Here is a 15,277-nt window from a genome sequence, read left to right as displayed (position 1 = left end):
AAATAGTAATATGAACCTCGTACCTTTTTCTCTGAATTTTTAAGACTTAAATCTGTTAGGGTCTTTTAAATTAAGTTTTCTTAATTTCTTTAAAAAATTAAGTGGCGACTTTTTTTTTACTAAAATTGATTTTTCTTATAAAGATGAAATTAATTTTAAACGCCCATTTTTCGACATAACAGAAATGGCGACTCCGCTGGGGATTAATTAGGTTCTAACCATTAGATTTGATTGCTTATTTGACTAACTATTTGGGTTTGTAATAATTAGTAATTCTTCTCTTCCTTAATTGTGCAATTATGTGTTTAATTTATATATTAAATTGTCATTTGCATTTCATAGCATTTTTCCTATTTAATGTATAGTATATTAAAGAACGATTTTGCGGTACCGCAGTCGGGCTTTTTATACTTAACCCTTTTCGGAACGATCGACAATTTATTGATACGTCATGCGTCCAATGGTTGTCGTAAGTTCCAGCCTGAGTTGTCCGCTTGGGTTACCAGTTTTTCAAAAGCCACTCTTAGTCAACCTAGCATAGAGCAAAGCCAAATCCCTAATTTAGTGCATTGGCCTAAGACGACCCAATACCCAAGGCGTATTGGGCCCATTAGAAAGACCACATTGAGTCCAAAACGGCCTTCGGTCTAAATGGACGATCATACCTATGTGTTTAAATTTGAAGGTTGTATGCGCTATTTGACAAACATTGTCTCGCGGGGTTGGAAGTTTGTTTTATTAGCTAAAAAAAAAAAAAAAAAAAAAATTCACAAAATTGTTATTCTATCCAAAGAGGTTGATGTCAAGAAGTCAAAAATGAAATTTATTTCACGAAGGCTTAGTTAGGATTGTATCCCTGCGTGGGACTGATTATTTGTATCCCTTTTTCCCCATTATGTACCCCTATTTAGTTTATTCATAATATTTGTATAAATATAAGTTTTGGGGCAATGAAATGTTTCAAATGGTGCTATACATCCTTCAAATCGATAGGCCTACCCTTGGCACAAAAGGGTCACATATCTGTTTAGGACACGCAATAATTGTATATATGTTATATGCTTGAATGAATTTGTTGCTTACTTGAAGGCACTCTAACTCACCCTTTTCTAAAATCCCCAAAGCACAAATATCAACTCACCACAAAGTGCGATGAAATGCTCTTAGAGTCTTTGTTTCACCACAAAATTCAAATTTCACTTTCATGTCCTAAATCTTACTCTCTCCTCTCAAAAATGGTTGATTTGTCGGAGCTAGTCAAACTACATAGGACCTAACATCTCCTTCGTGGGATACGTAGGCAGTTTTTCAAGGTTTGACCACTATCTTTTAAAAGCTTATTTTTTTTCCCTTCATTTTTTACAAAGAAATACCAATATCGCATCAGTAGATGTATAGATACAAACCGTGACAAAAGCAAGAAGATCTTGATTCAAAGCAAGTCATATCTTGATACACTAAATCCTAAAATCAATAGGCAAATTTTTGTCTATTTTGTCATTTTTCAATACTCGTGGGTTATCTTGTCTTCAAACAAAACAACTCTTATGTGTTTATCTTTTTCAGTATGATATTTTGCATTATCTCTTATGAATGCAGACTGATATGTTTGCCTTTTGAGTTATTTTCTGTGCAAGTATTTAGAATTGATCTGTGTTGATAAACTGGCCGAGCACCCTTATTTCACGAGATCAAAAGCTTCTAAAGATTCCTTCCCCGATCAAAATCTGTTAGAACGGAAAAGGAAAATGACTGGCAATAATGACAACGCAAGTTTGACGGATATTATTGTGACAGACTCTGTCATCGCTGAACAAAATGAGCTGATTGCACAATTGGTGCAACAAATCGCCGAAATGAGAATTGAGATACGAAAAAATCGAGAGTTGTCAAATCTGGCTATTGCCGCCAACACCCCGGTTCCAGGCGAGGGAAGGCCTCCATTCCATTTCCCTTCTCCAAATTCAAATACAGAACATGTTCAAAACCCACTCTTAAACCCCGCTCAAAATACCTTCATTGTTGACCTCACTGCCTCAAATCCCCATCATGCCACCGCTTCCTACCAAGTGCCACCTCATCCTCAAAGTATCGGCCCTCCAACCTTCCCTCCCCCACAAAATACCAACCCTCAAGCTTGTCCCCCCCCACAAAGCCAAAATGTTAACAATCCACAAACCTTTTCCCATGATCAAAACCAACATACTAACCGGCAGACATGTCCCCAAAATTACCAAGCTCCTCAAAAAACACCTTTCCAAATCCCAATCCCAAATGAACCCTATGCCAATGGTTCCGAACTTGATCACTATGAGGAACAAGAAAGAGAGTGGAGGGTGAAGGAAGAGACAACCAAATGGAACATGAAAGAGGAGATCATGAAAGCCATGAAGGAGTTTCATTACACTCCGGATGTTGCAGGATTAAATTACGAAGATTTGTGTATCCACCCGAATTTAGACCTTCCCGAGGGGTTCAAAGTGCCAAAATTTGATACTTTCGGAGGAACTGGGAATCCTTTGGCTCATCTGAGGGCGTATTGTGATCAACTAGTAGGAGTTGGGAAGAACGAGGCTTTGCTAATGCGGCTCTTTAGCCGAAGTTTAAGCGGGGAGGCTTTGGAATGGTTCAGCGCCCAAGAAATAAAACAATGGTCCAATTGGAACGCTCTGGCCAAAGATTTTATCGAGAGGTTTGCGTACAATGTGGAGATCGTTCCCGATCGTTATTCTTTGGAGAAAATCAAACAAAAGTCTGCTGAAAGTTACCGAGAGTACGCCTATCGATGGAGGAAAGAGGCTGCCAGAGTGAGACCTCCCATGACTGAGAAAGAGATTATTGAAGTCTTTGTACGCAATCAAGAGCCTGAGTACTATGACAGGATGTTGTTGCTCGTAGGAGCGAAATTTGCTGAGGTGGTCAAAATTGGTGAGACCATCGAAGACGGTCTTAAGACCGGAAGGATTACCCATGTGGCCATCCAAACTGGGCCTTCAGGTTTGTTCAAAAAGAAAAGAGAAGATGTGTCCTTTATTTCTCATGCGCCTGGCAAAAGGTTACAAAGATCATCCAATTTTAGCTCGAGAAAAACCTCACCCACCAGAATTTATCCCCCATCTCCACAAAATTCCTACCCAATGTTTTACGTTCAGCCGAGTTATCAAACTCCGCCTCCTAATTACCTGCCTCCGCGCTATCAAAATGCTCCTCGTGGATACCAAACTCCACAGTGCCCAAATTTCCGAACTCCCGCATCTTTACACCAAAATCGTCCTACTTATCATCATGTACCCCCACCCCCACAAAATAACTGTAACCTTACCCAACCCAATTTTGAAAATAGGCCCGCCAGGAATTTTACTCTTCTGGTGGAGAGTCGAACTAAGTTGTTCGAAAGATTGAGAGACGCAGGTATTATTCATCCCATTGCACCTAAATCGACTGATACAAGCTCTAGATTCTTCAGAGCCGACCAAACATGTGCGTATCATTCCAACAGTATAGGGCATGATACTGAAACTTGTGTTAATTTGAAGCATAAGATTCAGGATCTGATTGATTGGGAGGTTGTCACTCTTCAAACCGCTGCTCCCAATGTTAATAATAACCCCTTGCCGAATCATGAGGGGTGAATATTAACATGATTGAGAAAGATTGGAATACCGATAGTCCAAACTAAATCTGACAATCTTGAAAAGCCTTTTTCTCGTGTGTGTCAGTCATTTTCAATATGAGAGTTTGTCAATAATGTTGGTCTAGGAGAAGGAGTCAGTGATGCTGTGATAATCAAGACGGCGAGCATACGAGATGATAATCTGAAAGAGCAAGTGCCTAATTGGACCTACAATCCGCTCTCGATTCCTCACTCATCTTGGTAGATAAAGACAAATTTTATGAAAAGCCGGTGGTAGTCTGGATACCCATGCTTTATATCACTTTTCCTCGTTACTCCTTAATTCTCCTCGTATTTGTTTTGAAAAAGGCAAATTGGTCCTTTTGTACCTTTCCCTGTAATTGCATCATTTTCTTGTAATCGCTTCCATGCTGCATCTATTTTTAAAATCCTTTTGGTTTAATAAACTACGTCTGACCTGAATTCTCAAGAATGAGATACGTAGGCGGCCTATGTCGGCTTCGGTCACTTTATTATCGAAAATCCCTATTCCTTAGTTATCTCCCTACAAGAGGGGGAACTACGTTTGACCTGATTCCTGTCGCAACGGGATACGTAGGCGCCACAACGGTTCGGTCATATCTCCCGTGAGTTCTCTATTTATGATAGAAACTGGGACAGAAATTTTGAGAGGGACTCAAAATTTTAAAGAAAGATCTCTTCGCAAAAGAAAACAAGACTGAGGTGCATCAGAAAGTAACTGGGACAGAATTTTTGATAGGACATCAAAAATTCTGCAAAACTCTTATTGGTAGTGTGATATTTACCAAGACATCTAACTGGGACAGAAATTTTTGAGGATGACCTCAAAAATTTTATCTAATATCATCAGAAGGTTTTACTTAACTTCAAAGTTCAAGGTTGGCTTCGAATGATCCCTGTCATTGTTGGAAGATCAATGTCAACCTCAATAATCTACAGCACCATCAAAGTTCAAAGTTAATTACAAAACTTTTTGGTTATGTCAGAACTTCGCAGCTGCAACCTTCAAAAATCCTCAACTGTTTGAACAAGCTAGCAAACATGCTCAAGGTCTCGAATCAAGGATGTTCATTTGAGCTATGCATGACATGACACCTGGCAGTAACCTTTCTCAAATTGCTTTTCAAAAACTCATCTTTATTAAAGCTTTTAATACATCAATATTTTTTACATAGAAATATTTTGTCTTATATCTACCGAGAAGTGGGGAATCAGAGCAAGCAATCGAAGATAACAAGACGAGGAGAAAACAAATGGAGAATTCAACACAGATCAATTCATTCAAAACTAACAATTTTTCTGTGGATGTAGGTTTATAAAAGACCACTGTATCCCTCCTTTCAGCAAATGCAAAGCAGTTAAAAGAACAAAGAGTTTTCAAAATGACGATTTCGTCAACAGGATTCGTCAGACGAAAAGGAGACGTTCAAAAAATGAACAACAACGCCTCTTTCAGATATCCAGCAAACCATGTGCCAAAATGAATATAAAGTGTTTGAAAACAAGCATGATATTCACACTAATGTCAAAGTGATCAGGCACTTTGTACATATCTTCGAAACTTCTCCCTAAAGATTTTTACTCAATCATTAGTTAAAATGACATTGGGTCTATTACTTATTTTCTTTTGAGTATAGGAAAACGCCAAGGAGTTACTTTCAATGCAAGCATCCATAATGACGTCAAATTATATTCTCCATCCTCAAAGACGTCAAATGGGCATGCCTTATAATGCTGTATATGATGATCTAATGCCGTATATGATGATTCATATTTATTATTCGCCAAGAGGGCCATTCATATTTATTATTCGTATTATATTACCGGAGGTGGTAATATCATTTGCCAAGAGGGCCATTCATATTTATTATTCGCCAAGAGGGCCATTCACATTTATTATTCGTATTATATTACCGGAGGTGGTAATATCATTTGCCAAGAGGGCCATTCATATTTATCATTTGCCAAGAGGGCCATTCATATTTATTATTCGCCAAGAGGGCCATTCATATTTATTATTCGTATTATATTACCGGAGGTGGTAATATCATTTGCCAAGAGGGCCATTCATATTTATTATTCGCCAAGAGGGCCATTCATATTTATTATTCGTATTATATTACCGGAGGTGGTAATATCATTTGCCAAGAGGGCCATTCATATTTATTATTCGCCAAGAGGGCCATTCACATTTATTATTCGTATTATATTACCGGAGGTGGTAATATCATTTGCCAAGAGGGCCATTCATATTTATCATTTGTCAAGAGGGCCATTCATATTTATTATTCGCCAAGAGGGCCATTCATATTTATTATTCGTATTGTATTACCGGAGGTGGTAATATCATTTGCCAAGAGGGCCATTCACATTTATTATCCATATTATATTACCGGAGGTGGTAATATCATTTGCCAAGAGGGCCATTCATATTTATTATTCGCCAAGAGGGCCATTCATATTTATTATTCATATTATATTACCGGAGGTGGTAATATCATTTGCCAAGAGGGCCATTCATATTTATCATTTGCCAAGAGGGCCATTCACATTTATTATCCATATTATATTACCGGAGGTGGTAATATCATTTGCCAAGAGGGCCATTCATATTTATTATTCGTATTATATTACCGGAGGTGGTAATATCATTTGCCAAGAGGGCCATTCATATTTATTATTCGCCAAGAGGGCCATTCATATTTATTATTCATATTATATTACCGGAGGTGGTAATATCATTTGCCAAGAGGGCCATTCATATTTATTATTCGCCAAGAGGGTCATTCATATTTATTATTCGTATTGTATTACCGGAGGTGGTAATATCATTTGCCAAGAGGGCCATTCATATTTATTATTCGTATTATATTACCGGAGGTGGTAATATCATTTGTCAAGAGGGCCATCATTTTCATATCATTGCCAAGAGGGCCATCATTTTCATATCATTGCCAAGAGGGCCATCATTTTCATATCATTGCCAAGAGGGCCATCATTTTCATATCATTGCCAAGAGGGCCATCATTTGCATATCATTGCCAAGAGGGCCATCATTTGCATATCATTGCCAAGAGGGCCATCATTTTCATATCATTGCCAAGAGGGCCATCATTTTCATATCATTGCCAAGAGGGCCATCATTTTCATATCATTGCCAAGAGGGCCATCATTTGCATATCATTGCCAAGAGGGCCATCATTTTCATATCATTGCCAAGAGGGCCATCATTTTCATATCATTGCCAAGAGGGCCATCATTTTCATATCATTGCCAAGAGGGCCATCATTTTCATATCATTGCCAAGAGGGCCATCATTTTCATATCATTGCCAAGAGGGCCATCATTTTCATATCATTGCCAAGAGGGCCATCATTTGCATATTATTGCCAAGAGGGCCATCATTTACCATATCATTGCCGAGAGGCCATCATCATATCATCTCATTGTATATTACATCAAAATTGAAACTATTTGCAGTCGAGAAATATATTATAAATCACATCAACTTAGGAAATACATTTTGTTTTGTTCTACGTCAAAATCGGAGGAGGTTGACGTTCGTACACAGTAATGACACTACCATTTTCTTTGAGTTACATTTTTCTACTAATGAGTTTTGTTTATGTCTTTGGCGAGATCATCCAAGAGGATAAATTCTCAATTGAACCACAGGTACGAATGACATCAAAAGAACGCAACACAATGTAGAACTTTTCTCAGTAGCAAATTAGAACGCGAGTTGAAGAATAGCTTCCACCACACCACACCACTACAAGAAGACGTGTGGCATCCCTTTGAGTTTGTTGGTCTCAATTTCGCACCGGAAAACTTCAACTTGTCACCGAAAACAATTTCTCAATCTGAGTGACGATACACCAAGAGTTTTGGAAATTATGTCCGTGTAAGTTCTTAATTATGGGTGTGAAGCTAGCCACATGCACGGTTAAGAGGTTGCAAGCCTATTTTTCATACTCGATTCATGTCTCACTCCTCCTAGTCGAAGGATGATCTTAGCATAAAAGATCTCCTTTTCAACCGATTGAGTCGAACTACAAGCAGTCTGATTCCTGAGTTTAAGGATATGTAGGCGAGCTCAATTTTGAAAACTCGACTGTACTCCAACAAACCTCCTCATCCAGTTCAAAAGCTTTCTGGTTTCTCCATAATTCGACATCAGGATAATTCTGGTATTCTTTCAAAAAAAAAAAAAAAAAAAAAATCGTGCATCAAATCAAGCGTCAAAATTGGATTCATCAATTTTCTTTGACCCGGATCTCTTTCATCGACCCTACTCAAAGAAAGGGACAGCTGTTGACACCCAATTTTGACCATCCATAACGACTTTTCGAATTGCTATCTAAAACAAATAGGCATTTTTTCAAAATTATTTCTTTATTAATTAAATAAGTTTACATTTAGTTTAATAAATAAATCGCATATTTTGATATTCATAATTCATAATATTATACTATTTATTAATATTACTACCATTATTTTTATTATTTTTATAATAAGCTTAATACGTTTGAATATTCTTACGTATCTATTTAGTATATATGTGTGTGTTTTGTTTACATAGAGAATATTTATTAACTAAGTTTATTTTATAATTTACTTATTCATATTAACATGCGTAGATTATATATCTATTTTAATACGTCTTGTATACATGTGCACATAAATTTATTATTTAATTAAATTTATTATATATTTTAGTTAACTATATTAATTATACATCTATTTTAGTATATGTTATATGCATACGTGCGTCATATATATACATATATACACATATCTGCGTGGCGTATACATAAGTAGTTGCTTTATATATAAATACGGCTACTTGAATAAATTTATGTTTTTACTTATTCAATATATATATTATGATTATTAGTCAATTAGCAATCTATTCAATTTTTCTCCATTTAATTTAAAGCATAGTCATTTTATTCAATCTATTTTAATTTTAATCTATACTATATAACTATTTTTAAATCTTGAATCCATCTTTCAATCACAACCATCCATATCACCTTTATCAATATCAAGATTTAATCTCAACCGCTCATCTCAATTAATGAACGGCTAGGATTACAACTACACTGTCAAAATATCCAAACCCTAACCTAAACCAAAGGGATTTTGTTTTTTTTTTGTTTTTGGTTTTGCCTCCTTTGGTCATCTTCTCCAAGGAGAAGAAGACAACAACAAGCCATGGCCGCCACCTAACTCTCTCTCTAACTCTATTCACCTAACTCTCTCTATTCATCTTCTTCTCCAAAGAGAAGAAGACACACATGTGCCATCGCTTCTCTTCTCTCTTCCTCACTGCGCCGCCAGCTGCAACACGCTGCAGCCATCTACACTCCGCGCGAGCTGCTGTCCGGAGAAGACAGCAGCAACCCCAGCTTCCAACACGCGAGCAGCCCGCCTCGCACAACCCGCACCATCGAACGCAGCAGCCAGCAGCTGCAACAACGCAGCAGCTCCGACGAACACACGAGCAGCAGTGACAATACGCAATGCGCAGCTGCAACAGCAGCAAAACGACCCCTCAACGCTGCTAAACAACGTCGACAGCAGCAGCGAGCTGCTGTCCAAAAGCTCCAGCGAGCTCGAGCTCGAGGCGACGAGCCGCAGCATCCACCAGCTGCAGTGAATAACAACAAACCAAACGACTTCCAGCGACGACGCAGCAGAGCCGACAACGGCAGCAACACGAACAGCTAACTCCGGCGAAGCTCAAAAATGACAACAGACCTTGGCGTATTGAAGATGGATCTAAACAGATCCATCTAGGTTCGTTCATTATTTTTAGTTCTTATTTGTTCTAAATCTTTGGATTATTACATGCTTAAGAATCTTCTTCCTCTGAAATAATCTCATGTTTGGTGTTATTTCCTGATAATTGTTAATATCCAACGATCTATGCTTTATGTGAAAAACTCCATCTTTGTTGTCGAAACTACATTTTATCTTGAATCACTTGGCTCAACTGATTGTTCATCCTTAGTATGATGATTATGTTTACTAAAATCCCCTTTACGTTAATTGATTAAGAGTAGCTATTACTTTGTATATTTGGCTTAATTTGTACAGCTCGACTGACTAATGTATTAGTTAATTTTGGAGTTAAATTTAGTAGAGCATAATATCCTATGATTGATTTTGTTGACTGATTCTTGCTTATTTTTATTAAGGTAAATTTTATTTTTAGTTTGATCTTGTTACGTTTTCATTTCTATGTATTGTTCATGCTCCATTTATGATTATTGATTGATGTTGGGCTGATTATACTTTTGTATTCGATATTCTTGATAAGTTCCTTGCTTGGAAGATTTAGATCTTTCATTTATTATCCTAAAAATTATTGGGCTGATTAACTACCATTATTGTTATTTTCTTGATTATAAGATTCATATTGTTCACATGTTGCTACCTCACTTTAGTTTATTATTTTTGCTCCAAATGATTTAATAAACTCAAGATTCAAAATTTTTGTTCATTAATAATCAATTGAGATTACAAAGCATACTATATTGTTTTGTTCTTGTTCTTGTTCTTATTCATGTACATGTTCATAGTCTTATATTTTAATTATACATCAGATGCAGTTTTTTTTTAGATGTTTATTTGTTTCTTAGAAATGAAGATTATTATACGTATTTATGTTGTTGTTTTTCTGTCCATATTTATATTATTGTATTTAATTATGGACAAGTATAGTTGAGGATTTTTATGATAATGTTATTGTCATTTGCTATTGTTTGAATACATATTCGTAATTTTGATGTCAATTTAATTAGCTAACTGATAATTTGATGATTTGCTTTCTGAATTTTGGAAGAAGGTTTAATGTTTTACTGATTGTGACATGATTTATTGAGTGAAATAATTATAGTAATTAATATTTGCTAATATGTTATAATCTTTTTTTTTGTATTTATCATAGTTAATTTTGTCTTTTTATTAAAGTTTGAAATAAAGTTAGTATCTATTATTTTAAATGATTTTGTCCCACCACTTTAAAGTTAATGCTCCACTACCTTGGAATAAAACATCTTTTGAGTAGTTCTAGGGGAATCTTGAAAAGTTGTTTGTTTTTATCCATCTTTTGAAAATCTTTTTGAATTAAAGGGTTTGGCCAATTATATTGGTCGGGAGGATTGTCTATCATCAATGCCTATAAAGACAGAGATAAAACACAAACACAGAGAGAGACCAGAGTAAGGAGAAAGCTAAGAAAGAAAGAAAATATTTTTACTTGATAGAAAAATCTCAAACGAAAAAAAGAGAGGGAGTTTCTTGCATACTTTAACATCACTTCTAGTATTTAGCATTGGGTTTTCAGATTCCTATTTACTTGTTCCTCTAACCAAAGTACCCAGGTTAGTTACAACTTTCTTTATATGTTTGGTTTATTATTTTACCTTGTTTGTTTGTCTTGTTGAGATATAATTATTATTACGATGTGTCCCTTGTTATTCGTATACTACTTTGTATCTTCTTCATAGTTTAGCAGGATTGAAACTTCAAAGTTTGAGACGAGAAGAATTCGCTTGGGTCGGAGAAGCTACTACATTTTACATCTTTGTCTATTCATATTATTTTTATTTATTTATTTACTTTTGTCTAAAAATGTAATAGTTTGTAAATATTACATAATGAAATTACTTGGGGAACTATTTAAGAGGGGGAGGGTTTATGTGCTACATGTTTTACTATCCGTATCTACTTGTTAGATTGGTTGATAAAATAGTTGTTTATCTATCTCACCTTAAGCATGTTAGGCTAATTAATTAACCATTAACATGCGTGTCAAAGTATTTAAATTTGGGTTTTTAAATATCCGTAGTCATTTCAATATGTTTGTATGTATCTAATTTTGACTTCTTGGAACATCTTCGTATTGTAGATTTAATAAGTTGCATTTGTCTTAGTGATTTTAAATTGTCATAATGTTATAAAATGCTTATTCAAGAATTAAAATTGTATTATAACTTGTCTTTTAGATATCATATCTATAGGTGTCTTTGATTAATTTTCAGCATGTAAATTTGCATAGCTACATGTCCATTTTAACGATAAAATATTACTTTTATCATGCCTATAGAAACTATATAAACCCCAGCAAGTCAAATATTTGATATCATAGTCAAAGACCCTATTAATATTTTTAGCATGTTATCCGGTAATAATGAATGTTTTTATGATGTTATTTTAATGTAGAAAACCATGCCTACAAAATCTAACAAGTCTTGACCCAATTATTCTATTTAGAAATCGTGCCTATAGGATTCTATAAATATTTCTCATTATGTCAAATGCTTAAATATTATAGACCCTTGTCAATTTATTTTTAGCATGCAAATTAAGTCGATATCATGTCTATGGGCCTTTATGAGTATTTCTTTTCATAATATTATAGTTAAAAATCATATCTGTAGGATTTAGTAATTATCTTGTCATATTATTTTATATTAAATTCATATGTATAAATACCTTAATAAATTTTCAGCATATCATTTCATTTATGAATCATGCCTACAGTATATTTTATAAATTTTCAGCATGTAATAAAGTATAAATCTTGTTTCTATAATTTCATTAAGATCTTTAATTAATAATTTAAAATGGTCAACAATGTCTTTCTCTTATCACAACTAGGCTATAATTAAGATTGCTCTTATATGTTTAATTAACTAAACTTTGTTTCTACGACCTTTTGGCTTGGCGTTCACACACACTCTTAATACTTGCTTTGACCCTCACTATTTATCTATGTTTTCAAGCATGCTAGTTAATTAATATAGAGGCTTATTTTAGATTTTATGTGCTAAGTGACGTCTTATTTGTTTTGTTTGACGATGTGTCTAATTAAGAAACTTATATTTTCTTTAGTCTAACACCTATCCTAATAGTACGTCCAATGCCTCTTGGATATTAAGTTGGGACGCTAGACACCTTTTAAGACGCTAGTTTTTAATATTTCTTTAGATCGCTTTAGGATCGAATTAACAAACAAATTTAGGAGGGGTAGGGGTAGATAGGCCCTTCGGAAATGATGGAGATCGACCCGAGCAGAAAACGACAAAATACTATATTTTTGTCTTCCGATTAATAAGCCGGCGCTGATCCGAAGAACATGAGTACATAAATATTTTTACCCTATTTTTAAATACTTTTGTTTGTATATATTTGGGGTAGTTTATTTATTATTTCATTTGCCTTTTGCTATTATTTAATTAATTGATAATATTTATTTATCCTGTGTTAGTTCTAATATTAATTGTTTAATTTAACTTAATTAAATCCCCTAAAGAGATACCATTTTTGTTTTCATCATTTTTCTTTTATTTAATCATTTTACTAAGTCAAACATTCTTATAAACTATCTTAAATATTTTAAAATTTATATTTTTCTCAAAATTATTTAATACTTTAATTATTGTTAAAACACATTTTCCCAAAGTTAGTCAAATAATTTTCAAATCGTTGGACAACCGCATGTTAGCGGCTATTTTAAGTGCTAAAACCTTCTTAAAATAGTAATATGAACCTCGTACCTTTTTCTCTGAATTTTTAAGACTTAAATCTGTTAGGGTCTTTTAAATTAAGTTTTCTTAATTTCTTTAAAAAATTAAGTGGCGACTCTTCTTTTACTAAAATTGATTTTTTCTTATAAAGATGAAATTAATTTTAAACCACGCCCATTTTTCGACATAACAGTTGAAAAACAGCCATAGTGAGTGCTGACTGCTGGAAGTTGATGGATTTTTTACACCTGCACAAAAACAATCAAACAAGAAACAATCAACAAAACAAACAGTAGGCTTGCACTCCATTGGTTGATGGTGTTCTGCAGATTTCTGTTGGTTGTTGTTGGTGTTGTGTGATTCATTAAGGTGTTGTAGGGTGTTGGTTGTTGGTGATCTTGTTGTGGGATGCTGCATGTGTGTTGCAACCATGAATGGGCCTCCAATTGCTGGATGGTCTATTGTATGTCTGCACCTACCTGCACATCTAAGAATGAGAAGAAAGGAGAAGACCTCTACTCTATTCTTTACCTCTAGTGGTATGTTGATTATTCTATGAAAGCAATAAACTAGGGAGACTCTCCCTTTACAATATGACATAGCTATGTTGAATAAGAAACAGTACATTGCAAAATACATATAGAAAACTATTACACAATCTGACTTAAGATATATTAATCAAGGAGGTTGTTTGATCCTTTTTAGGCTTTTCCTTCTGAAACTTGCCAGTCCTAGCTTGTCCATCTTGAAGTAACCCTTGGTTTCTTTTGGAAGCTGCTGTAAGTTATAGAATTGTTGTGTCTGATTTAACATGTGGCTGCATTTAGATAAGGTATCTGCAGGGTGATTTGTTTCTCTGAATATGTGTATGCACTGGAAGAATTCCAGGAGCTGGACCAAAGACTGCAAATTTGCAACATATTTGTAAATGCTCCAAGGTGGTTTGATATCTTGTTTCAGCCACTTGGTCAATAATTCTGAATCAACTTCCAATATCACTCTATTGTAGCCATGTTGGAGGCACCATTTGATGCCAATAGTTGCTGCCTGCACCTCTGCTTGGTTGTTAGTACCCTGTCCCAATGGAGTTGCAAAGGCATATATTAAGTTCCCATTGTGGTCTCTTAATATTCCCCCTGCTCCAATTTTCCCAGGGTTGTCTAGTGCACTTCCATCAGTATTCAACTTCACTATGGAAGGTGGAGGCCTGATCCACACCACTTTGATCACTCTCATATCATGCTGGCATTGTTCTACCATAGTAACTAGCTCCTTCCAGCTCTCTAGCCACTTAATGTAGGGGTAAGCATTGTTTATCAGCATGTATAGATCCTTACCTATGGAGAATTTAACTCTAGTAACACTAGATTTCTTTCCTCCATACTTGCTTGCACATCTATTCTTCCATATATGCCAACAAACAAAGATAGGAGTGGCCTGCAACATGAGCTTATGGACATCATTATTGGGCTTGGAAGTCCACCACTTCATCAGGATGCATCTCAGGGACATGGTGTCATGCAGGATCCCCCAGGAACTGGAGAATTGTTGCCAAATATGCTTGGCAAAATCTCCAGAAGCAAATATGTGCTCTATATCATCCAATCCAGGTCTGTAGCAACAAGAGCATGCTGCTGGTGCTACTCCAAACTGGACAAGTTTATTATTGGTGGGCAGCTTATATCTGAGAGCTCTCCAAAGTAGAAAGGAAACTTTGAAAGGAATGTTGGTGTGCCAAGTGCTGCCATCAGTTAAGGTCCTAGCTTTCTTCTCCCTGATTTGTTCCCAAGCAGATTTGCATGTGCTAAATTCATTCTTCTACTATTGTATTTCTCATAGAACACGATTTTTTTTGGATAATTCCCTTCATCTTTCAAATCTTGTTCCTGATTATACATTATATTATAATTATTATAAATGTGAATCTCATGAATTAATTTTTTTTGAATAAAAAAATGGAAGAAAAATGGAATAATTTAAGAAAAACGAAAAAAAATTAAAAACAGAAAAAGAAGAATTGCAACAGTGTGCTTCGTTGCTGCCATGACAATAAAGAGAGAAAGTGGTGGACTAGGAAAGAAAA

General features: G+C 35.2%; 1 protein-coding gene across 1 annotated transcript; it reads left to right on the top strand.

The window, feature by feature from the left end:
• Nucleotides 1–1,748: 1,748 nt before the first annotated feature.
• LOC129890645 (uncharacterized) lies at nucleotides 1,749–3,632 on the top strand. Its single transcript, XM_055966156.1, has one exon. The coding sequence runs from the start codon at nucleotides 1,749–1,751 to the stop codon at nucleotides 3,630–3,632; it is 1,884 nt and encodes a 627-aa protein (XP_055822131.1).
• The last annotated feature ends 11,645 nt before the right edge of the window (nucleotides 3,633–15,277 follow it).

Source organism: Solanum dulcamara, chromosome 5, assembly GCF_947179165.1.
Source record: "Solanum dulcamara chromosome 5, daSolDulc1.2, whole genome shotgun sequence".
In the NCBI taxonomy this organism is placed as follows: domain Eukaryota; kingdom Viridiplantae; phylum Streptophyta; class Magnoliopsida; order Solanales; family Solanaceae; genus Solanum; species Solanum dulcamara.
This window is presented reverse-complemented; position numbering and strand designations above follow the sequence as displayed.